We start from the raw sequence: 27,499 nt of genomic DNA on the forward strand, positions 1-27,499 counted from the left end.
CACCGAGAGCTGGAAGGGGGAGGAGGCGCCGAGGCGGCAGCGCTGCCGGTTGGTAACCTCAGCGCTTCCTCCCGGCACCGTGCCCCTCGCCCCGAGCAGGGGCTGCGCTTGGGGGATGCTGCCCTGATCCCACCGCCCGGCTCGCCCGAGGTCCCCGCCATGGCCACGTCCCCCGGGGGGATCCCCGCTGAGCTGCAAGGTAAGCAGCAGCCGCCTCGCCGCTCCTCCTGCCGCGTGGGTGCCCGCTGCTCTGCGGCCTCCTCGGCCCCGCAGCTGCGCCAGGGCCAGCGGGAGCAGTTTCAGGGCTCCTCGGGGCCTGCAGGCGCTGCTCAATGGGTTCTGGGTGAGTCTGCTCCTTCCCGCAAAGCCCGCTTCCTCGAGGATGCTGCTGAGGTCAGAAGCATCCCCGAAACCAGGCTGGTTCCTCCTGCTGGCCAGCAGGGTCTGGTGATGCTAAAGCCTTGGGCTGCCCCAGGCTCATCAGGGAGGGATGCGAGAAACCCGCAGCTTTGGGGAAGTTCTCTTGCCTCCTGGCTTTGTTTGGAGAAATTAAAAATTCGATTGGGAAATTAAAAAAGAAGCTTGTGGAGGTCTGGAGGTGCTGCAACCTCAGCAGCCCCACCGGTGCTTGCATTGGTGAGGAGCAGCTGGTCACTGCAGCCCTGCTTCCCACCTCGACCAGGGTGGGTCCCCAGGGATGATGGGGACCTGCACGGTTCGTTTTTACTCTCCTTGGTTCCCTCGGGTGCGTAACCGAGGCAGCAGAGCCCCTGTGGGGACAGACCCACAAAGAAAAATACCCCCGAGCGGGATGGCTGTGCGGAGAAGGGACCGGGTGAAAGCTTTCAGTCTGACGCTTACCCCTGGGGGATGTGCTGGGTGTTTGGTCCCTCTGGAAGGAGGGCACGGGGCTGCTGCTGTGGGTCAGGGGAGTTGGATGCTCAGCGCTTCTTCCTGGCATGGGGAGCAGGGGGGTCTCCTTGGGCACGTTGTGCCACGCACCCCACGGGCACAGGGGTGCAGGAGAGACGCCAACACCGGTCTTTCCAGAGGGCATCACCGCCTCCCTGGGGGCAAAGAAGATCCTCCTGGTCAAGAGCGTCCAGCTGCAGGTGAAATCCAAGTACGACGACTTTATCTTGGTACGTGCAGCGTCCCGCACTGCGTCCCTCTGCGGTTAGCCTGAACTGGGGCTGGGGGCCCAAACCCACGGTACACATGGGGACCCCGCTACAGCCCCTGGCCCTGCTGCAGGCTGCAGACCTCGTTATCTGAATTCTGCGTTTGCCTTGCTCCTCTCTCCCCTCGTACTGGCTGTGGAGGGGTGCAGGGCAGCAGCTCCTGCCTCACCCTGCTCCCATCCCACCCATCTCCCCCTGCCTCAGGTGCTGACGCCCTGGCGAGCCTACGTGGTGCCGGCGATGCTGCCGGTCAGGGTGAGTGCGGGGCCTCTGGGGTGGGATGGGGGAAAGAGGAGGGCTTGGGGCAGAGGTGGGGCACCCTTGGGTCCCCTTCTGCGTCCCAACCCTTCTCTCCCGCAGGTGCACAGCAGCTTCAGCTTCCTGGAGGTGAGGGACATCGCCGTGCGAGAGCCCAGCGTGGTGAGTGGCACCCACCTCCCCGCGGGGGCACCCACGGGTGCTCGGGGACAAGTTGTGGGTGCAGCCCCGGCCGCTCCTGCTTGGCGGGGACAAGGTGATAAACTGTGGCTGGCTTAACCCAGGCGATGCCAAATTTAGCTGGGAGGTGTTTTAAACCCCACTAATCCTCTTACAGCGAGGCGGCCGAGGCAGTGGGAGCGGAGCAGGATGGAGCGGGATGCCTGAACGGGTCGCCAGGGCCCAAAGCAGGGCTGTGGTCCCCTTTAGCATCCTTTGTTGTGCTCACTTTCAGAAAGAACAGGCTGGGGAGGGGGGGATGCGATCTGTTTAGGATCAGGCTGCAGGTCTGAGCTCCGGGAGCTGGGGTTGGAGAGCAGAAGCCGGGCTCGGGGGCATCTGGAAAGCCCGGAGGCTGCAGTCCCAGCAGATCGCTGCCATCTCGCTCCTGCGGCTCAGCCAGCCTGTAATTAAATCACGGAGCGTGTTGCCATGGGATCTGGGAGGAGCTGGGAGCTAAAAAAGCCTGGAAACCCAATTAGAGAAACTCGGGGAGGAAACCTCCGTCAGGGGCTGGCTGGCGCAGCAGGGCAGCGAGGGAGGTTTGTCAGGACTGACGTCCTGCAGTTTCTGCTGATCAAACCCTATTCTCCCCCTGACTGTTTTGGGATGGCTAAACAGTAGCTAAACTTGAATTTTGGGGGCGGATCGATGCCTTGTTCTGGCACATCACATCGCTAACGAATTCATGTTCTCAGCCATACCTGTGCACATAGGCTGGGGATGCGAGCAGAGGCCGGGTGTTTGGTTGCTGTCCCCGCTGTGTCTGTGGGTTTTGGGGACGCTGGCGGTGTTCTCAGGCATCTCCCATCCTTTGGCCTCTGCAGGTTGTCATAGAAACGGACACGTCCCCTTACTCCTTCCGGCTCATGTCCTTCGACGACGTGGAGCAAGTTGTCATCCACGTCACCATGTCACTGAAGAAGGTCTTCCCAGACTCATCCCCTGGGTGAGGGTCCTCTGCTCCTTGGGGTTGTCCTGTAGGGACCAGAGGGCTCAGAAAGGTCCAAAAAACATCTGCTGGGTCCTTGTGGTAGGAGAAAGCCACGCTGATGGAGGCCAAATGAGCTCCCTGTTCCCCGAACATAGTGGGATGAAAGCTTTTGGTCATCCTCTGGGCTTGGCACACGACCTGTGGGGATGCTCTCCTGGCAGCCCACCACCACGCTGTCCCTGGTCCTTCCCTAGGACGCTGCTCAAGAACTCGCCCCCCAACCTGTACGAGAGGATCCGGAGGGTCACGGACTCGCTGGAGGAGATGCTGCAGAGCAACCAGGGGCCCTGCGGTGAGCGCACACCCAGCCCCGGGGCTGGGGGGACACAGCTCCCCAAAAAAAGGGGCAGGACGGGCGAGGGTGAGCAGCCAGGGATGTTCCCATCCACCTGGTACGATATTGCTGCAGAACCAGCGGCTTCTTCTGCAGCCCGATTTGGAGCAGGAGCTTTTAAGGCTCCAGAGGTTTTAGAGGGAGGAGGGTTGGAGCGGGATGCAGGGGCGAGGAGGTGGTTGCTGTAAAGATGATGATGTGAGCACATCTGGCATACCTCTCTTACTGTTACATGCATTAATTCCTCAAGTGATGGGGTCATCGTAAGGGGGAAACTGGGCATCGGGGTGACACCGGGGTTGTGAGGCCGGGGCTCTGTGGGCAGCAGGAAAGCAGAATGTGCCAGGGGAGCCACCACAAGCAGCTGGGAGCAGAGGCTCCACCATCCAGGGAGAGCCCCTGCCTTCATCCTGCTGCTTTCTGCCCTCCCCGGGGGTCCTCCTCCGTGTTCTCCTTGGGAAGCAGGGCTCACGGTGCCACCTTCTCTTTGCAGGTGGGTTTTCAGAGACCTACGCCGCCTTATGCGATTACAACGGCTTTGTCTTCCGCGAGGAGGTCCAGTGGGTGAGCTGCTGGCCCCGTGGGAGCAGGATGGGTCCCTTTGCTCCAGCTGGTGACATCCCAGGGTTGGGGCTGGGGTTTGGCTGCCTTGATGGCCAGGGGACTTTTTGAAGCTCTGAGGCACCGCAGCCCTTCCCAGGAGCTGGTGCTGAGCTCTGTCCGTGTGTCTGTCCCCTTGGCCAGGACGTGGACAACATCTACCACGGCCAAGACTGCCGGGAGTTCAACCTGCTGGACTTCAGCCACCTGGAGAGCCGGTGAGTGCCTCGGCCCCGCTGCACAGAGCCCTTTGCCTTGCCACCGTGTGTCCCCAAGGGGCAGGGGTCACCGGGTGGCACATCACGCTCCTCTGCTCGTCTTCAGAGCTTTCATCACCCTGCACCTCAGGCAGGACACATCTGCAGCCTGTGCTTGCCCTCCCACCGCTAGAAGCCCTGTCCCGTGGGGCACGAGGCCGGGCAGAGTTCATTTTTAACACATAAACGAGGCAGGCAGCCCGTTACTGTTATGGGGGCGTGAGCTGAAGGCCTCATCAGCCAGGCGTTTCCCCATGCAAAGCAGCCGGCTCCGCTCGCAGCTGCGAGGCTTTGCACGGCTCGGAGGGCTTGCAGCGTCCCCAGATTGCTGTTATTGCGTGGGTTAGCACCTCGTGATGGGGCCACAAACTCCAGCCCTGCCCGGAGACACGTGCAGGGGCTGCGGGGATGGCTGCTGACACCCTCATCCCTGTGTCCCCGCAGGGATGTGGCGCTGAGCATCGCGGCCTTGTCCTTCAACCTGTGGTTCACCAAGCTCTCCTGCAAGGACTTCAGGCTGGTGAGTGCACGTGTGTGTGCCGAGCCCTCTGTCCCCGATGGCCATGCCAGGATCTGAGTGGCTTTGTCCCCTGCAGAACCAGGAGATCGCCGAGCAGCTGCTGTACATGCTCAGCAAGTCGGTGACGCTGGAGGAGCTGGCGCTGGAGAGCAGTGGGCTGAGATGGTACGGGGGGGCCTCGCTTCCCCATGGGGGCCTTGTGGTGTTGCTTGATGCGTAGGGAATCCCCTGCCCTTCCTCCTGCTGCTTTGGGGGCTGCGTCGCCGAATTCTTAAAATGTCAAAAGTTTGGGTGCAGCGCTTCAGCACCTGGCAGGATGAGCTCCTGCCGCCCAAACTGGAGGCTGGAGGATGGGGTGGTCATCCCTGGTGCTATTGCAGGGAATTTAGGAACATGGGGGTCCTTGGGGAGGTGGGAAAGGCTCTACTTGTGCATGGAGCTGGCATGGTGGCACGTCCCTGTAAGGCCATGGGGTGGTGGCTGCATCTCCCGGGGGTGTCCTCCTCCCCGCAGCGACTTTGCGCAGAGGATGGCCCAGGCGCTCAGCAGACACCCCGACTCCGTCCTGCACACCATCAACCTCGCCGGCAACCAGCTGGAGGACAGAGGTACCTGATGGCACGAGATCAAGCCCACACGAGATATTTGTCCCTATATCCCAGCCCTCCATCCATCCCAGGGTCACCATGCCCATGGTGGGGCCCACGCTGCCCCACTTGTTCATGGTGTGGGCACCCAGGTGCTGAGGGCTTCTTCTGCTCTCACCAGGGGTAATCGCCTTCAGCCGGTACTTTGAGAAGAGACCCAAGGGCCTGCAGAGCCTCAACCTGGCCAGGACGATGCTTGCTGCTAAAGGTACATCCAGGCTGTGCTCCTGGAGGGGCCGTGGGACCCCCTGCGAGGCTGTGCTGCTGCCCAAAACCCATCTCCTCCTCCCCCCGTGCAGGGATGAGCACGCTGTGCCAGGCGCTCGCAGCCAACGAAGCCATTGGCACCTCGCTCCGGCACCTGGACCTCTCGGGGAACCCCGGCAGCTTGGCGTTGGAGGACACCACCGTGAGCATGGGGCAGCGCTGATGGGGTCTGTGGGGTGGGTGGCGTGGTCCCGGGCGAGGTGCTGAGCCCCTCTCTCCTGCAGAGCCTGCAGAGCCTCCTGGGCCACTGCGCCTCGCTCACGCACCTCAGCCTGGCTGCCACCGACTGCTCCCTGGACACCGTGAGTCCAAATCCACCTCCGTGGGGCTCAGCATCCTGCCCTTTCTGGTCCATTTTGGGGTCACGTGCCCTGTCTGAGTGGTGTTTCTCCTCCCCACCACCCCACAGCTCTTTGGGGCGCTGGTCCGAGGATGCTGCGCCAGCCTGGTCCACCTGGACCTCTCCAAAAACACGTACTCGCACCGGTGAGCCCCAAATCGCAGAGGGGAGCAGGCGGGCGGCTGGGGATGGTGAGGTGATGCCATTTTGTGCCCTTCTCTTCCAGGAAGGTGAAAGCCGTCCCTCCTGACATCAAGCAGTTCTTCAGCCAGGCCCGTGCGCTCAGGCACGTCTCCGTGGCGGGTACCAAGCTGCCTCCAGATGCCGTCAGGTGTGGGATGGGGATGGGAGCCTGCCAACGGGGCGGATTTGGGGTGGATGCAGTCCGGGTGCTCTCACCTGGGGCTTTGCAGGGATGTTGGATGGGGCTGCGAGGGGCAGAGCCCGCGTTGCCCATGCTGATGGGTGGCTCTGGGGACTTTTCCAGGGCCATGCTGCAAGGGCTGGCGTACAACAGCCACGTCAGCGACCTGCACCTGGATCTTAGCAGCTGTGAGGTGAGGGAGGGCACCCATGGGTGCCATGGGTCTGTGTGACCGTCCCAACATCAGGATCTCTTTCGTGGGTCTCCCCTTGTGCTGACATCTTGCTGTTTGCTCCCAGCTGAGGTCGGCAGGGGCCCAGGTCATCCAGGATCTCATCCCCGACGCCAGCGCCATCAGCGACCTGGATCTGTCTGATAACGGTGGGTTGCCCTGTCTGCACCCAGGGGAGGTTTTCCTGCCTCGGGCTGCTCCCCAGAGGCCAGCTCGGATCTGTGGGTGTATAGGACAGGGTTGGAGTCCCACCAGGCACCCTTACACTCATCCTGACCTGTTTCCCTTGCCTGGCCACTCAGAGGATGTGCTGGTGTGTCCACCCATCGCCCGGGGCATTGCTCTGTGAATCCCCCCCTGCTGCTTAACCCAGCATCAGGGGGTGCTGCCCCTCCTGCCTCAGGATCTGCCTAAAATTGTCACCTCACGTCTCTCGTGCCACAAACCTCCCCAGCTTGCTTCATCCGAAGCAGTCTGATGTTGCTGGCTCAGGTTTTGAGGCTAGGTGAGACATGGGCTGCATCTCATCCCACCTCTCCACGGGAACTTGCTGTCTGCTGCTGACCTTGTCCTGCCTCTGCAGCCATGGGGCTATGGGAGAGCCACCCTAATTACTGCAGAAATCAATCCTGTTGCCTCTTTAATTTCACCTAAAAGGACACAAAGCTTAAAGCGACCTTGCTGAAATCTCACAGCAGCTCACACAGTGTCTCTACAGCCAGACACCTCTAGGAAAGCTGATGTGTTTGGGGTCACTCAGAAACTCATCCTGCTCTTGGCCCCCCTGGCTCACAGATGCTCCAAAACTCGCTGTTTTAACCAAAATGCCAAGCTTCCTCCAGATGCATTTATGGGAAGAGGGCCAGGGGCTGCACCTTTCTGCTGTCCCACGTGGTGGCTCTGTGAGGGTCCCTGTGGGGACCACGGTGCCACCTCGGTGCTCCGGAGGGCCGGGAGCATCGTGGCATGCTCGTCTCTCGCAGGCTTTGACTCTGACATGGTGACACTGGTGCTGTCCATCGGCAGAAGCAAGTCCATCCGGCATGTCTCGTTGGGGAAGAACTTCAACATCAAATCCAAGTACGTGGTGCTGGCAGCACCTTGTCCCCAGGCCGGGAGCCCCCCTGGCACCGTGCACCCTGAGTGCGTGTGTAACCGCCCGCCTCTCCCGCAGGGACGGGCTGCTGGACGTCCTGCACCGCATCGTCCAGCTCACCCAGGAGGATGATTGCGTGAGTATCACCCGTCCCCATCCACCCCCAACCATCCCACCTCTGCCTGGACCTCGGCCACCGAGCAGCCTCCATCCCCAGGGCTGCCCACGTGTCCCTACCGCGTGGCTGCAGCTCCGCAGGGCGACTGGGTGATGGGGACGGCCACGTCTCCCCCTCCTCTTCTCCCACCCAGCCCCTCCAGTCCCTGTCTGTGGCCGAGTCGCGCCTCAAGCTGGGAACCAACGTCCTGCTGAGTGCCCTGGGCAGCAACACCAGCCTCACGGCGCTGGACATCAGCGGCAACGCCATGGGCGACACCGGTGCCAAGATGTTGGCCAAGGCCCTGCAGATCAACACGAAGCTCAGGTAGCAGCAGGACCACGCAGAGCTCCTCCTGGGGGCTGTTTTCCCCTGGTGGCTGTGATATGACGGTCCTGGTGGGGAAGCTGATGCCACCAGAGAATGGTCCTTGTGACAACAAGCCTGGTCCTGGCTGTGCTGTGACCATATCTCGCTCTCGTGACAGCCAGCTGTGCTGGTGACATGCGTGGTGACACGCAAAGGGCAAGGGAGCAGCTGGATCTCTGTACCTGTGGGGTGGCCCTGTCCTAGCTCTTGGCCACCTTTTTTGTGTTTGCACAGTCCAGGAGGCTACAGCTGGACCCATGCAGTCACTGACTCACTGGGCTCTGTCATCCAGATCCTAAAATGCCCCTTTTTGACCACGTTGTGTCTGAAAAGGGAAGGAGGCTGCTGAGGACACAGCACAGGCAAGGCTCTGCCCTGCTTGGCAGGCAGGCAAGGCTCATTCCTGTCCTCTTTGCAGGACCGTGGTTTGGGACAGGAACAACACAACTGCCCTTGGCCTCCTGGAGGTGGCTCAGGCTTTGGAGAGGTAAGGAAGGAGCAGCCTGGTCCTCCTGACCCGCTGCCACCGTGCAGAAGAGACTGTCCCCAGCTTTCCCCAGCCCCATCCCATGAACCATGAACCATCCCATGAACTGATCTGCTGCTTGTGGGGACCTGGAGACCCCATGCTCCTCTCCCTCCTTGCCATGAAGGATGGGTGGAAATCATCCACCTGCCCGGGCTGCTGTGTGGCCGTGTAGGTGCTCTGGGGGTCTGAACAAAGAGGACTTGGTCTGGTGTGGGTGGATGGAGAGCGTGGGTCATTGCACCCCCGTCGGGGTTTGCTGATCCACTGATGGTTTGTCCATCCCCAAAACCGGACCTGGGTGGGCTCGGGACCTCCATGGGATGGGACCTACAAGGGGCAGTCCCCACCAGGCTGCCGTGGTGAGGTCCCTGCCACGCGGGGCAGTGCCCCCTGCTCACCCCATCCCTTCCCTGGCAGGAACTACACCCTCAAGTCCATGCCCCTGCCGATGAGCGACGTGGCGCAGGCGTACCGCAGCAACCCGGAGAGGACGGAGGAGGCCGTGCACAAGGTGGGGGGACATGGGCTGGGGTTGGGGTCCGGGGAAACAGATCTGACCCCTGACACCCACCCACCCATCCATCCATCCATCTCTCCTCCTGCTGCAGCTCCAGTCCTGCCTGGCGAGGAACCAGATGCGCCGCGCGCTGCCCGCGCAGACCTTCAGGCTGCAGCAGGGTATCCTGGCCTCATCCTCCGAGCAGGTGACGCTGCCCCGTCCCTTGTCCCCCCCATCGGGGACAGCCCTGAGCACCACTGGCAGGAGGGGCAGCTCGCCCCGTCCCTGCCGTGCAGGGGAGCTGGCGGCGACGCTCGGGTTCCCCGCGGGTGACGCAGCTCCTCCGCTCGGCTCCAGATGGTGAACGAGATCTGCCTGAGCCTGCAGAAGCACGTCGACATCCTGAGCTCCTGCCCAGGACGGGAGGTGGAGGCGGACATCCTCTGTGCCGAGGAAGCCATCAGGAATGCCAACCTGGCCGTCAGCGTGAGTCTGCTGTGCGCCGGGGCGGGGAGATGGCCCCAAGGGCTCGGATTTGGGATCAAAGTGGTTTATTGATTCGTTAACGGTGTGATTAGCCAGTAATCAGTGAACATCGGTATCATCAGCGTGACAGCTGCGTGTGAGCTTGCAAAATGTTAAAGGACAGCTACAACATTTGAACCCTTTTCTGTAACAAGTCCCAAAATATTCCAACACCCCTCTCCAGCAAGGGGGTTTCCCTGCTCGCCCACCCCTCTTGCAGCAGCTTTGGGGGCCCCCACTTCAGCAACACCCCTGGCCCGTGGCACCCATCCTCACTTCTTGGGCTCGGCACTGATGGAGGCCCCAGCACGTTGCTGATGCAGGGGATGCTCCCCATGGATTCAGACCTCTTGTGGCTGAGCAGAGCAAGGGTGAGGTGCCGCGGGATGACCCATATGTGCTCTCTCCCCGTCACAGATCTTGCCCCTGTTGTATGAAGCGGGGAACACCCCGTACCAGAGCGGAAAGCTGCAGCACAAGCTGGAGTGTCTCACGGAGGAAGCCTCGCAGACCTGCGGCCGGGAAATCCAGGTGGGAACCCATGGGGAGCTGCTGGAGAGCAGGGGGCTGCCAGCAGCATGGGATGCTTGTCTGCCCTACCCCAACCTGCAGTGAAGCCCCAGATGTGGGGACTTCCCCCATCCTTACCCTCCACAGCATCTCTTGGAACAAACAGGAGAACACCCAGCTCCTGGTGAGGTGCTGAAAACTCCCCTTTTCCCCCAAAAATTCCCGGGTCTGCCGCAGGCGATCATGCAGGCAGCGATGGACACGGCGCACAGCCTGTGCCCACCCGTGATGCAGAGGAGCGGGGTGAGGGACCAGCTGGTCAACGCCATGTCGGAGCGCATCCACCTCCAGGAGCACCTCAACCTCAGCGCCGTCCTGGACCAGATGGTCACCGACGTCTTCAGCAAGCTGAAGTGGGTGACGTGCCTTGCTCCTTTCTCCTCCAGCAGCGTGGGGCTCGGTGGTGGTTTTGGGGAACCCCAACAACGCAAGGCTTCCCACTCGTGTCCGGTTTGGGGCTGGGAAGTCCCGCGGGGTGCCGTTCCTGCAGGCACATCCCACTGCTGGGAAAGGGGAGCATGGAGGCAGGGGGGCTGCAGGCACCTTGCTCTGTCCTGCCTCGCCACATGTCTCCTCTGGAACTGACATCGGGGACTTGTGGCATCCCCAACGTGCCTCTCTCTGCTCCCAGTGAGATCAAGCTGTCTGTCACGGCCGCCGTGGCCGACTGCATCGTGGATGCCGTGCTGGGAGACCTGTCTGCTGCCCAGTGCAAGCTGGTGAGTGCCGGGGTGCCAAACCCCACGGAGGGGACGTGGCAAGGCGGGGGTCTCAGCAGACACCACTCAGCGTGGTGAGCGTGGGTTTGCTGTCCACAGAGCAGGACCATTCCCACCCTGCTTGATGTTCCTCCTGGGACATCTTCTCCCAAGGTGGCCACGGCAGAATTAAGGTCGCGTGGCTCCTCCACGTCCCGCAGGGAAGTGTGGTGGGGTGCTGGGGTGGAGCCGGGCACCTGGGCCAGGAGCACCCGGTGCCACCGGGGCCAGCAGCCGGCTAATCAGCCCTAAATCCCCTCGCAAATCCCAGCCGCAGGCAGGGAGCAGAGCGGCACGTCGCGCTTCAGCCGGAGGGATAATTTAAGCGCTTCCTAATGGTTTTAGGCGGAGAGCCTCCCCACGCACGGGCTGGATCTCCTGGAGCCCGCTGAGGACGATGCCGCCGCGCTGGCGCGGAGCAGGAACCTCTCGGACCTTGCTGAGAAAGGCTTCGTGGTGGAGGAGGTAGGGCTTGGTCCCCCCCTTGGGCTCAGTGCTGACCCCGCCGCTGCGTGATGATGCCCACGGGCTTTTATCCGCATTAGGGGATGATGCCAGGCTTAACCCTGCTGCCTCTGTGGGCTCGGACAGCCTGCGGCACGTCCTGGCCATGCCCCCGGCCACACGTGTCCCCTCCAGCCTTCTGGATGTGGCACGGGGTGACAGCCAGCAGAGCACCCAGGCCGTGCAGATGCTTCTTGGGGTGCCAGGGGGGAGCTGGGCAGGGGGTGGATGGATGGAGGGGCGGTGGTTGCACCCAGCGGGGTGATGCTGGGTGATCCACCACGGTGATCCATGGCGGTGCTGATCCGTGAGCGATGATCCCTGACGATGAGGAGACCTTCAGATCTCCAGCCGGGAGGACCCCACGTCCCCCGGCTGTCCCCGTGCCACCGGTGGCCGGGCACCACAGCTCTCTGCACCCTTCTCTCCTTGCAGTACAAGATGGCTCTGCGGAGGAAGAACAAGCACTTCAGGAGCATTCGGCCCACAACGACCGTGAGAAGTAAGGCCACCTTTCTCCTGCTTTCCCTGCTTGCTCGGCGGGCATCCACACCGGGGTGTCCCCATGTCCCCACCCCGGTGTCGTAGGGACAGGGGGGCTCACACCGTGAATTTGGGGTGCGATGCTCCTGCAGGATCCTTGTGAGGTCCAGCTGGGAAAATTCCCTCAGCTCCCCATTGGGGATGCTGGGAGGTTTGGGGACAGTTCTGGAGGTTTCAGTGTCCCAGACGTCACATCTGGGGGCTGTATGGGGGGGGGGGGGGGGGATCACCCATGGGTGCTGCAGGGTGCAGACGTTTTTTGTGGTTGGTTTTATCCCACAAAACCCTGCCCACGTGGGCTGCCCGGGGTCAGCTGGAGTGTGTCAGGATCGTGGCGGGGGGGCTGCTGGGGAAAACAAGCAGCCTTTGGGGGGCTTTTGATTTAGGGGAGGGGGGTGGCTGTGATGCCTGTCTGCTTTGGCTGAAGCAGTGCTCACACTGCACCCCGGTGCCTTGCATCCATCTGGACCCCTGACACCCCAAACCCTGCAGCATCCCCACCTCTCCCCCCAAATTACCTCTTCCCCCAAATTACCCCTAACCAGACAGCACAGGGAGCTGCCCACCGGGCTGGAACAACACACAGAGGGAAGGAAGAGGGGGGCAGTCCCAAATCACCCCTTGCCTCGCAACCCAACCCCATCCCCAAAAATCCCATCTGGAGGTGGCGGCGAGCGGGGGGGGGAAGGGGAGCGCATTTTGGCGAGCCGCTCACTCTGGTCTGGTGGGCATCTCGGGGCTGAGCTGCGAGGGTCCCCGAGCATCCCTCCCCCTGCATCCCTGGGGAGCAGCGCGCTGCGCCGTGTCGGCGTGGCAGCAGGATCCGTCCCCGGCTGCGCTGCAAACGCCGCTACCCCGGGGGCTGACGCGCAGCGCAAGCTCTGGCGGAGCATCCCCGCATCCCCCCGGCCATCGGTGGGCTTCTCGCCCTTCGCCAGGTCCCTCGGAGCTGGAGCTGGCGGCCAGCGGCAAGGCACGCCCGGCTGCCACAAAGGATGCTGAGCCCGCCGCCGGTGCTCTCCCCGGCACGCCGCCCGCCGAAGCCCTCATGGACCTGCCGACCGCGGGCGAGAGGCTGGAGCACTGCACCAAAGCCAGGCCCAGGCCCAACCGCAGGCACAAGCAGCCGCCGAGCAAGCCGAACGTGAGCCCCACGGTGGTTTTTTTTCCTCAGGAGGGAGAGGGTGGATGGGCACGGGTTATGTTTTTTTTTTATTTATTATTATTATTATTTTTTTTTCCCTTCGTCGGCAGGGAAACGGGATGTGCGGGGCAGCGGCCGGGTTATGATGTGATTATTCCCTGCTATGCGCCTCAGCCGGAGCTCGGAGGACGGGCAGGGGGCTTGGGGGGGGCAGGCAGGCACCCGCTCCTTGTTTATGACTCTGTGATGCAAAGCACAGGGGCTGGGGGAGAATCGGGGAGGGGAAAAAAAAAAATCAGAGTGCGTGCAGGGGGCTGTGTGCCTGTCAATGGCTCCAGGTCTCTCCATCCATCCGTGATGAATTTTCTCCCACGGTTCGGAAATGGTTTTGGGGAGCATCAGGCAGTGAAAGGCAGCCCTCGGTGCTGCGGGCACTGGGGTTTGGCCCCAGAGGGGTGGGATGTGCTGGGCAGCTGCTGCCTGCAGCTCTTCCCCTTCTCCTCCGGCTGCTTTGGAAGCAAAAAGCAACTTTTGGGTGCTCCGGGCACAGAGCTGGAGGTGGTGGGGACAGAAGGGGGGAGGCTGGGTGCGTGCAAGGCTGTCGGCAGCTCGGGTCACCCTCTGCCAGGAGCTTCGTCACCCAAAGCGAGCAGGGAGGGGGCTTTGGGGGGACCCAAACCCGTGGGTGGCAGCAGGGCTGGACCCCGATGGTGCCAGCTTGTTCCCCCAGCACCAAGCTGTGTCTGGATCCGTGCATGCATCAGAAAGCCCCGGCTCGCCTGGCCACAGCGGTGCTCAGGCTGGGCAGACCTGTGGCCGGCTCACCGGTGGCTCGAGGATGAGGAGGAGCAGCAGGAGCTGCTCGGCCGCAGCCCCGGGGCTGTCACCTTGGCACGCTGCAGCGCAGCGCGGGGGCCGGGCACCGCCGCCGGTGTCGGAGGAGGAAGGAGAGGCACGACTCCAGCTGCAGTGAAAAGGCGTTACGGGTTGGAATGGCACCAGCAGGGAAGTGCCTGGTCGATAGGAAGCCACCGACGCGGTGCCAGGGCCGGGCACTCTCTCCGTGGGCAGATTTGCTGCCTGGCACTGAGTGGGTGACCTTCACCTGGCCACCGGGTCGCCCCAAGGTGGGTGAGGGTGGGTTCCACGTGAGGAAGGCTCCGAGGGGCAGCACCAGCCTGGCTGTGCAGGTGGCAGGATGCAGATCTCTCAGGGCACCAGCTCCATCTCCCTCTGGGGGCTTGGATGATTTTCTTGGGGCTCAAAACCCTGCCAAAGGCTCCCTCTTGCAAGATGAGGAGGTGCCATCCAGCTGCTCCTCGCCTCGGCGGTGCCCAGAGGGCAAGCTTGGCCACCAAGAGTCCCCGAGGAGGGTCAGAGAGGCAATGCACCTGCAAGGAGGGTGCCGCTCGGGATGTGGGGGCTGTACTTGTTGGTGCAGTGGGTTTTTGGCTGATGTGGGGGCTCAGGGAGCCCACCCGTGGCTGATGACCACGCTTGCCCGCAGGTGCAGCCCGTGGTCCATGAGAACAGCGAGGACAGGAGCATCACCCGCGTGGATGAGGGCCTGGAGGACTTCTTCACCAAGAGGCTCATCAGCGAGGAGCTGCAGTAAGCCAGGGGGGTGGCTTCAGCACCCATCCATGGCCACGCGTGGTGCTCCTGCAGACCATGCCCAGGGCTGTCTTTGCCTGCTGTGCTGGCTGAGTGCCTGAAGGGATGCTGGGGGGATGGCACATGGTGCCCTGGGCACCCAGCGGGGCAGAGTTTGTGTCCCCCTGGGGTGTTTCCATGGGCAAAGTGGGTGTGAGAGAGTGGTGGTGGCAGTGGGAGGAGGTGGTGGTGGGACCTGGTTCATAATTTGAGCCAGGATCCATAATTTGGGGGGTGGTGGGGAACACAACCCATCCTCGAGCTGATCTTCCCCATGTTTCTTCCCCCCAGCCCCATGGTGCTGGAGACCGGCCCCGGATCAGCCCCTCTGGTGTCCTCCAGCTCCCGCACCCTCAAGAAGAAAATCGGGAATTTTTTTGCCTTCAAGAAGCCCAAATCCAGCCGGGGCTCGCGGTGCGAGAAGGAGCCCGAGGGCAGCGCGGCGGCTCCCAGGAGCAGGCGCTCGATGCTCAGTGACATTTTACGGGCCCCCAGCAAGGCGGGCGAGCCGGGCAAGGCGCTGAGCAAATCCGAGGAGGGGGCCCTCAGCACCGAGCCCGAGCACAGCCAGACCCCCGAGGCTGCCCGCAGGATCAGACCCAAGTACTCGCGGGAGGGCAAGTCCCAGTCCCTCATCTTGCTGCCCGGGGAGGACGAGGAGGCGCTGGGGGTCAGGCAGGACAAGGTAAGCAGCCCCAAAATGTCACCTTGGATGACCTTGTCAGCGGGCTGGGTGCTGTTCCCACCAACGGGGGGGTGGTGGGATGAGATGGAGCCACAGGGACCCTTGGGCAGAAGCCCCATGGGGATGGGTGCTGTGCCCCTCACCCCGGCACGGTCTTGCTGTCCCACCACAGAAGAGGCACCTGGAGAAGAGCGACGGGGAGCTGCCCAACTCCTTCGAGCAGCGCGTCCACGTCATGCTGCACCGCATGGGTGTCACCAAGGGCCTGGGCGCCGAGGGCAAGAAGCAGCAGGTAGGGGCTGGAGCCTCCCGGGGGACACAGCAAGGTGGTGGCCCCCCGGGACAGGTGACGCTGAGCTGTGCTGCCACCCCCCTGTCACCTAGCCCGATGCAAGGGGACCATCATATGGGCTGCTACGTGGTCTGTCTGTCCCTCCTGAGCCCCTCCAGCCTCTCATCCCCAACCCCTCACCATCTTTCTTTTCCCTTGCAGAGCAAAGACAGCGAGATCAAGAAAGCCGGGTCAGATGGTGAGGGCCCACATCTCCTCCACCCATGGGTGCCACCCCGCTGGGCTCCCTGGGGGCTGGTGGCACAAGGGTGACCTCAGTGTACTGAAGCCGGCCGCTGGCCTGTGTTTGCAGGGGACATCGTGGATAGCTCTGCGGACTCCCCGCCATCCCTGAAGGCCCGCACGCACTCCGTGTCCACAGGTAGGTGGGCTCACGGTTAGACCAGGTGGCAAGGGGCACCTGGGCAGGGTCCCAACCCCCTTGAGGGCTTCCCAACCCTGGTCAAGGAACCCCGGGAGCCCTTGGTCCCCCTCCGTGGGGTCTGGGGGACGTAGCCCCGCTCTTCCCCGCAGACGTGGCCCTGCGCAGCGCGGCGGAGCCCAGCCCGGCCTGGAAGGCGCTGGGGCGGCAGCTGAACGCGGAGCTGCCGGGGCCGAGCTGGGAGCAGCAGCCCCGGCGCTGCTCCGCGGGCCCCGAGCAGAGCGGGCAGCCGGCGTGCCGCGAGGCCTGGAGCAGCAGCCTGCCGCGGCCGGGGAGGAGCGCGCCGCCGCGCCGCGTCAGCCACGGCGGGGAGCCGGCCGCCGGCACCCCCCTGCCCGCATCGCCCCGCTCTGGCACCGAAGGTACCCGAACCACCAGCGGTGACTCTTGGCCGTGTGGTGTGCCCCGGGGGCGGCCCGACTTTCTGATGCCGTCTCCCGCTGCTTTTGCAGACAATCGCCTGGCGACGCTGCGGCTGGCTGCGCCCAGCAGCCGCCGGGCTGTGTCAGTCCACGAGGAGCAGCTCAGGGAGCCGCAGTGCCTGGCCGAGCTGGGAAGTAAGTGGGGGCCGGCTGCCGACACGCTCAGCACCCAAACGTGCCCCACATGGGCCCTGCTTTGCTGCCATACCCCCAGCCTCAGGCCCAGAGCTGTCCCCCACCCCGGTGGCATGGTGGTGATGTGCTGTCTGCGTGTGTTTCCCCCAGCCGTGACGATTCCCCTCCGTCTGCGGCGGTCGCCTGTGCTGAAACGGAGGCCGGAGGTGGTCGGCGAGCACAGCCCAGCCTCGGAGGCAGGAGGTGAGGCTGGAGTGAGGCGCAGTGCCCCTCGTGCTAAGCGAGGCCTGCACCCACTCACCCCAGTGTTCGCGGCTCTTCCAGGCACCACACCGCAGGACCGGCCCCGTGGCGGGCTGGAGGAACCACAACCAGGAGCGACGGGGCACGGGGAGCAGCCGGGAGGCCTGACACAGACTGTTGTGAACGCACAAGACTCAGCCGTAGACCAAAGAAGCCCCGTGCCAGGCCGGGGGGAGCCAGCCCTGGGACAGTGAGCCCCTGCATGCCGCTGCACTGTCCCCAATAAAACCCTGCAAGCAAGCGCACGGTGACGGGGTGATTAGCAACAGGGGCACGGGGACACAAAGTGCCCCCCCGGTGCTGCTCCGTGCCCCGCTCCTGCACCGCGTTGGCGTGGCCGAGGGCCTGGCAGCGTCGCCGTCTACTCCAGAAGGCAGCAGCCAGTTTTTGGTGCAGCGATGGCCCCGTTTGGGGGCACTGGCACAGAGCAGCAGTGCCCAGGGGGCGCGGACCTGTGGCCACAGCCTCGGGACCCCCCCACGATGGAGGGATGCAGGGATGTGGCAAGCGGCTCGTCTCCCCGGATTGCCTCTGCTGGCACAGCCCGGTGGGCTGCAGGTGGTGGCAGGAACGCTGGCAATTTTAGGGAGGAATCCGGGAGGCAGAGCAGGTGGCAGAGGTGCTCGCAGCCCGGCGGGGTGGAGCGGCTGAGATGGTTTTAGCAGGCGTTTCCAGGGCCCTGTCACCACGCCTACCAGCCCCCAGCTCACCTCCTGCTCCTCAGCTCGCGGGGACGAGGCGCCCTCCACTTCTCGCAGCGTGACCACAAGCCATCGCACTTCAAGCCGCAGCTCCGTAGCCGCTACTCTTCGAGTGACCCAGCCACATCTGCCTCTCCGTCCCTGCAGATCTCCAGCTGTCACCAGCGTTACCCCAAAACCAAGTGGCTTTCTCCTGTGGCAACCACGAGCAGATCACCTCCACTCCACCTCCGGACCAAATGCATTACCTGCACCGATGTTTACGACAAAGCAGCAAAATGCTTTTTTTTTTTTTTCCCCTTCCCTATTTTTTTTTTTAATACAAGAGCTGTGTATTTAAAAAATATATGACTTTTATTTTTAATTTCTACAGCATAACCTTGCAGGCTATTTTTTAAACAAACTGTGCAGAGCCCTATCAAAAACTATCGATAACATGTCCAAACTGCTGAACTGGCTTCAGGACAGGGAGCAGGTGCCAGGGCTTTGTAGCTGTATCTGCCCATGGTAGAGGGAGAATGGGTCCCCTCGTGTTCCTGTGTGCCAGGCCAGGCTGTTTGCTCCAAGCTGTGATAGGAACATCACAGGAACAGCGTGGTACTGAGGTGGGAGTGAGCCCAGCTCATGCGCTCTGGCATCCCTGAACAGATGCCTTCCCCCTCCTTGGGCTGGGGGTGCTGGACTCCAGCAGGTCATCTCCCTGGCAGTGCTGGAGCCAGGGTCTCTGAATCCAGGCCAGTCCCCCCCTTAGGGACAGGGGTCTTGGTCCCCTCACCCTCCCCCCACCTGCTCTTCCCACGCAGTTTGCTGAACTGATCAAGAAATGAGACAAGAGGCCGCTCAGAGCGCACTTGGGCTCCAGGTGGTCTCGGCTCAGGCATCCACGTCCCTGTCTGTGAGAATCCAGCACGCCCACTTCAGCATCGCCTTGGAGATCCTGCAAAACCAAAACGGGAGCCAGGATGAGAAGGGAACCCAGCTGGGAACACGCAACGGTGCCCAGACGGGCTTGCAGGGGGGGGGGGACAAGCTCAGGACCTGGTGCAGGGAAGCTGGAAAGGCCAGAGGGACCCCCTGGGCTGCAAGGTGGAGTGCCCAGGTGCCACGGGGCTAGCGGGCTTTTAAGGGTGACAGCAGTGGCCACAGGGCTCAGGGCTGTGAGAGGGCAGGGTCCGTCGCTGCACTGACCTGACAGATCGTATCTGCTGGCAGAGCTCAGGGCTTGGGGCCTTGTATTTGTACTGGAGCGGCCTGTCCCTCACGTACTGCAGAAGCAAAGAGGACAGTGAGCTTGGTGCGCCTACAGAAACACTCCTGTCCCTCCCTTCCTCCCTCAGCTCCTGAACCTTCCACTCTTATTTCACCTGGAAGAGGCTCCAGCGAGGGCTGGGTCCCACCCAGCTCCCTTCACCCAGTGCCCCAGGTGCCAGGGGTCCTCCCCACACCCCGCAGCTCTGCTCTGCCCTGCCAGGAGCCAGGAGGGCTGTGCTGAGCCTGCTTTCGGCTGCCCGTCTCCCACAGAGCCAGGCACCCGCTGCTTCATCTTTACCGGCTGCAGAACTCTGTGCTGCTCCAGCGTGGAGCTGGGGCCGCTCACTGAGGCTGCCTCCTCTTCCTCCTCCTCCTCCTCCTCTTCCTCCTCTGGGGACTCCTCTCTGCATTGTGGCCTGTGCTCCTCCCTTCTGATCTTCTTCTTTCCCTCTGTGCTCGTGGACTCCAGCTTCCTGCGCACCTCTCTCCCCATGCCCCCAAAGGCACCGCATCGAGGCTGCTTCTGCTGCAGTCCACCGAGGGACCTCCACCCCTCAGGCAGCTCCGGGCCACCTCCCACCACCTGCTTCCTCTTGGCACCCTTAGCCTTCCTGCTCTCCTTTGGGGTTTCTCCTCCCTGGGTCCTGGCGTGAGCCAGGTGATGTTTCAGCATGTCTGGAGAGAAAGCTGTGCCGCTGGAGTCTGCCTGCTCCTGGTGAGGCACCCCTTTGGTGTGGGACACCGGGGGGTTGCTGGGCAGGACGGGAAATGTTGGAGAGAGAGCTGGCAGCTTGGCTTGGGAGTCCTCCAAAACCAGCGGGCCTCGAGCAGCACAGGGGGAGCTGGAGGCTGCCTCTGCAGCTGATGTTGCCCAGGTCGTGCCAGCGTTCACAGGACTGATGCTGCCGTACGAGGAGAGCAGCGAGGGAGATGAAGCCTGGGCAGGGGCAGCCTGCAGCAGGCCCTGGGGAGAGTCGCGGCCACACGATTCCAGCAGGTCAGGGGTGTTGCTGTCAGCAGCCACATCCTGCTGGTCCTGTGGCCTGCGTGGAGAGCTGTTCTGAAAGGACTGCTCTGGTAAATGAGAAAAAAAAAAACAAACAAAAAACTGTCATGTTGGCAAGGGGCATGCTGCTGGTGGTAACACGCGGGAGCAGGAGCTGTCCCAGTACGTGAGACAGGGGAGGCGAGCATCAGAGCTGCAACGAGGCAGGTAGAGGGAAATGGGACCACTGGGGACGCCAGATAGGCACAGCACTACTTTCTGGCCAGGGGAAAGAAAGGCAGAGCCAAGGAGGAGCTGTGCATTCATGCAGCGACAGGAGAGGGACTGTCTGCTCCCAGCAAAGCGTGCGGGCTCCACACAGCACGGAGACTCACCTTCTGAAGAGGTCAGAGTCAAAGACATCGTGGGAAGCATGTTCCAAGGATTGTCCAGTGATGGATCTAAGCTCCCTGACACCACCGTTGACTCTGCAGCTGCAGAAAAGTGATTTTGGTGAGTGATTTCTCGGTGCAGAACCAAGAAAGCTGTTGTCTACTCCCAACCCTGCAACAACTGAAAATAATTCTGAGCTTGTGCAGACCAAGGCCTCATCCAGGCAGTGGAGATAGTGCCCAAAGAGCAGGCAGGACAGGATGCAGGAATGGGACTGCTCCCTGCTCACTCAGTGCTGGGAGTCCTGGTCTTCCAGAGACCTGGCCCTGCTGGTACCTCCTCTGCTCAAATGCAAGGGCAGAAGGGGCTGAGCAGACTTCAGAGGAAAATATGAAGAGGTTGGATGGGATCTGCGTGTCCCACTACTCACAGCTGGGCTGGGAGATGCCAGTCTGGTCGTCTGGCACTGTCCTGTCATAGTTGTCCTTCTCAGGAGATGCTCCACGTACATCATCTGCAATGAAAGGAACACTGCTGCTCACACACCAGCACGCTGCACAGCCAGAGCAAAGGAACTCTCCTCCCCTTCCCAGAGAGATCTTAGGCACCTGGCAGCACTTCCAGCACCTCAGCAGCGTGAGGAATGGGATAGTGAGAAAAGGAAGGTGCCAAGCAGGCTCAGGACCTAGAGAACTACAAACTTCTCAGGGTGTTCTGCAATCCTGGGGCCTGCAGCTTTCAAAATTCCACCTTCTAGGTGTCCAACTGTTGTGCTCAACCCATAACCATGAACAAGTCCCTTATTTCACCTGACTGGGTTTTGAACTGCTGACCTGCCTACCCTCCGAACGAAGCCACAGCACTCACCTGCCTTGGAAGCATCGCCATCAACCGCCTCCTCCTCAGGAGGGATTACCAGGACTTTGGCTGGGACCGTGAAGGTGTCCTCAGGTGGCTGAAATGAGAAACGTTACTTGTTTTTTGCTGTTCAGTCTCACTCAAGCTACATGAGCTCACCCACAGCTGGCAGCTGAACACCATCTCGCTCTCTGGATCTGCCCACTGCTCTTCCCCTTCCTTCTCCCACCCCTCCAGAGCAGGATCCCCACCACGAGCTGTCACAGCCCTGCCCCAGACAGTCACAGAGAGAGCTCCATCCACACCAGGCACTTTGCAGCAGCTGGACTGACCTCTTTCTTGAGTTCTGCCTCCCACTGGGTCACGGGAAGCTCGTCCTTCTCTGTCTCTTTGGACACCTGTAAATCCAAGCATTCCTCAGCACTTTCCTTCAAAGTCTCAAGCTGGTTCTGTCCTATCACATCAATCAGCTGTGAGATGGATGGGTCTGAAGCAAGAACAACACATGTGTTAGTGGAAGGGACACCTCGGTTCAGGCAAGCCTCATTTGCAAATGATTTTACTTTCTGTTGCGTGACTGCCAGGTGCGATGAAACCCATGGGAACACAAAACTGCATGTCCTGCATTTTTTCTCCCCATACCACAAAGGTCCTCAGATACCTTCCCAACCTACTACAAGGATTACATCAGGCAGCCATTTCAGAAGCAGATAGGACAAAGACAACACCACTGCTTCTGGTCAGACAACCCCACCAGGACCATGGGAAATACAAAGGTGTGTTTGGAGCTAGAGTCAGCTCACACATGCAGGCACCTTCCTGAACAGAAGGGGCAGAGGGGAACTCGAGGAGCCCTTCACGCTGCAGCCCCTGAAGCAGAGCTCTGGCACAAACTGTGCTAGTGCCCTGGGTGTGTGGGACTGATCCTGACTCCTGTAAGAAACATGCACAATGCTGCTTCTTGCTATCTGGGCAGCCAAGGGCAGGCCCTCCCTGACCTCTGGGGTGAGAGCAGGCTCAAGTCTGCCAGCAGAGCCAGGCTGAGGCAGGCGCAGTGCCCGGTCATTCAGCTCACTGCCACATTTGGTTGTGTTTGTGCTACATCTGCCTAACACAGACCATGCTCAGAAGGGCCACAAGCCCCCAGCAGGCAGCCACGGCACTGTGTGCCCCCCACAACTGCTTACCTGAGCTGGGAGCAGTCCCCAGAGAGGCACTCCTCCTGCAATGACCAAGGATAAGAGAAAGGGTTAGGACCAAGGCACATGCAAGCCAGCAGCCCTTCGCAGCTCTCTGCTGCAGGGCGTTACAGACTGAGCACTCTGTCCTGAGAGAAAAGGCTCGCGGAACTAGTGGATTCCCTGCTGGTGCCAGATCCAGCCCCAGGCTCCTCTCAGTATCCCTCTAATACCCAGGAAGGGGCCTCATTCCTGAGGACAGACCAGTGGAGACCCCTCCGGATCTCCAGAACTGGGGCTTCCTAGGAGAGGTGAGAGAGAAGAACAAATGTGCGCCCAGGCATGCTGCCCCAGGCTGGTAGGAACACGTTCTCCAGAGGTGTTTTCTTCCAGCTCTGCCATTTAAGAGGCTGGGGTTGGAATCAGTGTCAGCAGGCTCTTACCCGTGATAGTGACTTGTTTTGTACTCTCTGCTCAGCTCTGTCACATCTCAGGGCAGCAAGTCCCACAGATTAACGAGGAACTGCCACAATGTACCTGCCCTTACCAGCCCACTCTAACCACATTCAGAGCCTGCACGCTCTCATTGTGGTGTCTGTGTATGTTCCCTGGCAATTGCCAGCCCTGTACTTACAGCCAGAGCTCCTTTATCTTCTGTAGCACAGAGGGCTCGTGGTTCCTGCAACAACAGAGAAGACAGTTACTGATGTGGCTCTCCCATGCATGCATTCCTTCAAAGCTCCCAACACAGAGATTCCTCTGTCAAAGAGACAAAAAATCTCTATCACAACCAGGTTGCAGCAGCAGATCCCTTAGCCTGGTGCACGCTGCTGTGCCAAGGGCTCCCAGCTTCAGCGCTGAATGGCAGACACCAGCTTCCCAGCTCTGGGGAGATGCACAAGCCCCACCGACCCGCAGCTCCAGCCCCAGCCTGCACCTTGGACGTACCCGTTGGATGAATCCATCCTCTGCCTCTCCATGGGCAGCACGATGAACTGATGGGCAGTGAGATAAAACTCGCAGTCCTCCTGTTGAGGTAAACAACATGAGTCCCGTGAGGCACAGGCGAGCAGCCACAGCTCTGCTCCCTCCCTCTGTGAGCACCCAGCCCAGCCCTGCTAACAACCCTCCAGCCTCAAATTACTTCCATTCCTCAGAGCACTCACCAGCCTGGCCTCCTCCCGGAAACACACCGTGTACTTCTGCAAGACGATAATTCTACAAAGAAGGCTGGAAAGCTTAAGGTGAATGTGGGTGCTAGAAAAAGAACAGAAAAGGACTGTCTTGGAGGGGTGAAGAATGGAGTCAGACCACCCAGACACATCGTGGGGCTCCCCTTACGGCTATGCCAACCACACGGGGGCATGCTGGAATATTTCTCAGCATGAATGTCGGGGACTGAGTGCAGCACAATGCTGAGAGCTGCTTTTTATCCTTGCCTTTTTTATCACTGCCCCAGCTGAAAAACAGAGAGGTTATGTCCAAACAGGGAAGCCAAGGAAAGCTGCTAGCACTGAAGGAGCAGCCCAGGATATCATGGTTAACACTCCAACTCCTTTTGCAAAGGCTTTTTAGTCATTTCTGATCACGTTAATATGGCATCACCGTTTCTGCCATCGATCCCTGCACTTCCTAGCCAGCCATAACTGCAGCGCCAAGTGCCAGAATTCCAGTTGGCCCCATCTAGCAGCAGCTGCCTCTTTCACACTGATTTCCCACCCCATTATTGATTAGGCTTAACAAAACCTGAAAAAAGACCAGGCAGGAGCCCCACTAGCAGCTGTGGAGAGCTGCTGTCCCAGCCACAGCCGAGTCACGACAGAACCCACTTTTCTTCCGCCCGCAGAGCTTCAGCTGTAATGACCACTCGGATGTAGTAGGACCCATCTGAGACTTGTAGTTCAGCATCTTGGAGTGCTCCAGCTTGGTCTGGAACACTCGAGTCATTCAAAACCTATCAAAAACATTGGGGAGGGGGGGAAAAAAGCGTCACCCATTGACTTGCCAGTGAACAAGGAGTGCCTGGATGAGAGCATGGGCTTTTAGAAGAGAAGTTCACCGTTCCCTGTGAAGCCAGATGATAAAGACTGCCCCAGGGCCAAGGGGTGCTGTATGCGCCCATGCCCCCTGGTGGGACCGGGCAGGCTCAGCACCAAGACACGATAAGGGACATGCTGCATTGTGTGAGAGAGTGGCCGACAGTAAGGGGGGAGAGAAGGCACGGCCAAGCATTTTTTTGCCCAACCCAGCAGCAGGAATTCAAGCAAAAGAGGCTGGGCAGGCTTGCAACATGCACTCTAGCAAAGCAAAGGGAGAGACAGAGCAGTGGGAAAGAGCAGAATTACAAAGGTCCTGGTGTATCAACCCTGAACTGATTCTAAGCCACGTACCCACTCGATCAGTGCAACCCCTGATGGATGCAAGGAGCTTCTCCACGTCCCACACATACCTGACAAGCAGGCTGGGAGCTGTGGGTCAGTCCTGGCCTGCCCTAAGCACTGCAGTCCCTGTTACACACCTACGGCTTGGTTCACGTTCTACACTCACAGAGGGGACGTGAAATCGCACGTCACACCGTGCACAAATGCCACTGTCATCTGACAAAAGATGTGCACACGTCGTTTAAGATGCTCTTGTACCCATCATCCGCCAGCCAAGAGACAAAGGGAAGCAACTCTGAATACCAGCACAGAGAGCAGTGTCACACACCATGCTCGAAAGATCAGTTGTGGCCAGCTGGGACCTTGTGCTGGCAATAAGAGTCTGACAATCCCTGGCACCAGCAAGAGACAGGGCTGCTCACAGGACTGGTTAGAAAAATAAATAAATAAATAAATAAAAATTAAAAAAAATACAAAAATAAGGAGAGTAGGTTTGGAAACTACAAGTCCAAAACAGGTAAGGAAGAAGTTAGGCATAACTGCAGCGATTTCACCACCTCCCCATCTTCAGATAGGGTCAGGAACAGGAACACAGGGTCTTCCTTCTAGCTATCATTTTTTCTACCATCTCATCTCTTCCTTCATTAAAAAAAAAAAAAAAAAGACAATATCCATCTTTTGCCATCCTTCTCCTGTGAGGATACAACTCTCCAGCAGCCAGACCATAATCACAACTGAGCACAAAAAACTGCATGTCCTGCCCTTGCCAAGCTCATGTCCAGTTGTGTGGCTCAATGTCTCACAGCATCTTCATCCAACCTCTCCAAAACACAGCCCACTGGCCACATCACAGAGGGGACTGTGAAGCATCAGAGGATAGCAGTTAGCAATTCTGCTATCTACATATTAACATAACCAAATTACTCACACAACTCGTAGTTATGTGACTACGTTACTAAGTCCACAGCTAATGATAATTCAGCCTGCCTTTCTCCACAGTGCTCGCTGTGAGGTGGAGGAGCAAGAGCAAACAAACATCCATACGCAGCTCTCACCCTTCCTCCCTGGGCATCACACCTCCAAGGTCTGAAAGGAGTCAGGAGCACCGACTCAGCTCGGTTGTTTCCCTCCTTCTTCATTTATGTCACCTAGCAGACCGACCGTAACGAGTTCCCTCGTTACGGCTTTCTCCTGACACCTGAGGTAGATGAGCCATCAAAACCTCAGCACAAAAGCTCTGCAAGGGCTGCACAGGGGCAGGTCCTGCCACCAGGAGCCCCACAGCCTGAATCACGGGGCAGGAGGACTTGAGGGAGGAGGAGAGGAACGGCTCGGGGTCCCTCCAGGCCCCAATGTGAGAAACTAAGCTGTGTTTTTGCAGCAGAAAACTAATTTTCTGTATTCCAAGGTAGTTGTGTAGTCATAATAAGGGGAGATGCTAAGTAGGTAAGTGGGCAGTAGAAGGCCTCACTGTGCCAAAATAAGGTGGAAGCTTGGGAAAAACAGGATGAGCAGTGTGGGAACAGTAAAACAAAGATCAGAGGTTCTCAAAACATAAGAATGGGGGGAAAAAAAGGAAAAAGGGGGAAATTAAAGGGTTGAAAAAAAAGAAAAATTGTACATATAGGGTATAGGGGAGCATCGGGTAGCTTGTGAATAGAAGGTTACGATCTGTTTGCTATAATGCGCTCCCAGTTGGCAGGACACCCACCCTTGCAATCATGGATAAAAGAAGAAGATCCTGTGTGAAGAAAATTGCGATTTTCTCACACCAGGTAGGGCGGGGGGCTCCAGACCCGCTGCCTGCGCTCCCCCAGCAAAGCAGAGCAGGAGGAGGGGAGGCTGCGGACTCTGTGAGCGGGCACATGCAGGGGGGCAGAACCCAACCCAGACAGCACCGAGGGGCAGAGGAGCTCCTCCAGCTCCCAATCCAGCACCCCGGGGCAGGCTGCTTTCCCCTCGGCACATACCCGCAGCACCTGCCCGGCCAGCAGGTCCCCGCCGGCGTCTCGCTTCTCGTAGTTGAGCAGCAGGCTGGCGATCCAGGGCTGCAGGACGTACACCTTGGGGGCAGACAGGCTCTTGCTCTCGTACACGAACCTGCGAGGGGACGACGCGAGGCGGTCGGGATCGGGGAAGGAGCCGAGCTCCGCTCCTCACGGAGCCGCCGGGCCCGGCCCCGAGCCCCGAGCCCCCAGCCCCGCTCCCCGCCTCGCCTCACCTCGCCCCCGGCGTCGCCTCAGCCCTGCCAGGGCAAGCGGCCGCCGCCATTGCCCGCCCCACACCGCCGCGGCCCAGGAAGAGAAACGGAGCCGGGCCCCGCAGTATCCGGGGCGGAGCGGCTCGGGGCGGGCGGGGAGAAGGCTCCGGGGCTGAGGGGGGCCGAGCCGTGCCCCGGAGCCGGTCCCACGTCCCAGTACCGGGTGTGTTCCTGGTTGTTGGGCCGTTGCTGGTTGCCGTTTGGTCGTTTTTCAGTGAATTCGTTGATTCTTGGAGTCTCACGAGTTGGAAAAGAACCGTAAAGATCATGGAGTCCAGCTCCTGGCCTGCAGGTCTACCCAGCTCCTGGCCTGCAGGTCTACCCAAAAGTTAAGACCATGTAAATAACAGCACAGTCCAAACACTTCTTAAAACTCCAACAGGCTCGGTGCCGTGACTGCGTCCCTGGGGAGCCTGTTCCAGTGCACAAACGGCCTCGTGGTGAAGAACCTCTTCCTGATAACCCACCTGAAATGCCGTGTTTTCCTGTGCTTCCAGGGGTTCCTCAGCTGCCCGAGTGCCAGTCCTCCATGGGCATTCGCCTGCTGCAAGGAGTCTCAGAGTAGAGTAGAGTTAGAGTAGAGTTAGAGTAGAGTTAGAGTAGAGTTAGAGTAG

General features: G+C 60.4%; 2 protein-coding genes across 2 annotated transcripts; one reads left to right on the forward strand and one right to left on the reverse strand.

The window, feature by feature from the left end:
* The first annotated feature begins 19 nt into the window (after window positions 1-19).
* On the forward strand, window positions 20-17,957 carry CARMIL2 (capping protein regulator and myosin 1 linker 2). The gene is made up of 40 exons (XM_084533640.1): window positions 20-199; window positions 1,051-1,142; window positions 1,386-1,436; window positions 1,542-1,601; window positions 2,486-2,607; window positions 2,847-2,944; window positions 3,480-3,550; window positions 3,731-3,804; window positions 4,288-4,363; window positions 4,440-4,528; window positions 4,877-4,971; window positions 5,132-5,218; window positions 5,310-5,419; window positions 5,502-5,579; window positions 5,687-5,763; window positions 5,844-5,948; window positions 6,105-6,174; window positions 6,281-6,362; window positions 7,197-7,293; window positions 7,388-7,445; window positions 7,621-7,793; window positions 8,254-8,322; window positions 8,782-8,875; window positions 8,973-9,068; window positions 9,221-9,349; window positions 9,806-9,919; window positions 10,136-10,311; window positions 10,590-10,677; window positions 11,062-11,181; window positions 11,656-11,722; window positions 12,702-12,907; window positions 14,415-14,518; window positions 14,852-15,245; window positions 15,418-15,537; window positions 15,739-15,775; window positions 15,890-15,958; window positions 16,111-16,380; window positions 16,471-16,575; window positions 16,726-16,818; window positions 16,900-17,957. The coding sequence occupies exons 1-40, from the start codon at window positions 160-162 to the stop codon at window positions 17,070-17,072; spliced, it is 4,329 nt and encodes a 1,442-aa protein (XP_084389766.1). The 5' UTR covers window positions 20-159; the 3' UTR covers window positions 17,073-17,957.
* LOC311443466 (uncharacterized protein) lies at window positions 17,911-27,022 on the reverse strand. The gene is made up of 14 exons (XM_084533671.1): window positions 26,847-27,022; window positions 26,596-26,725; window positions 24,074-24,198; window positions 23,411-23,501; window positions 23,193-23,272; window positions 22,879-22,923; window positions 22,254-22,288; window positions 21,399-21,553; window positions 21,076-21,163; window positions 20,639-20,722; window positions 20,211-20,309; window positions 19,129-19,904; window positions 18,768-18,844; window positions 17,911-18,516 (listed from the first exon to the last, which is right to left on the reverse strand). Exons 1-14 carry the CDS (start codon window positions 26,894-26,896, stop codon window positions 18,453-18,455), a joined length of 1,899 nt encoding a protein of 632 aa, XP_084389797.1. The 5' UTR covers window positions 26,897-27,022; the 3' UTR covers window positions 17,911-18,452.
* Window positions 27,023-27,499: the final 477 nt, after the last annotated feature.

The sequence above is a fragment of the Aythya ferina genome (genome assembly GCF_964211825.1).
Source record: "Aythya ferina genome assembly, chromosome: 12".
Classification (NCBI taxonomy): Eukaryota; Metazoa; Chordata; class Aves; order Anseriformes; family Anatidae; genus Aythya; species Aythya ferina.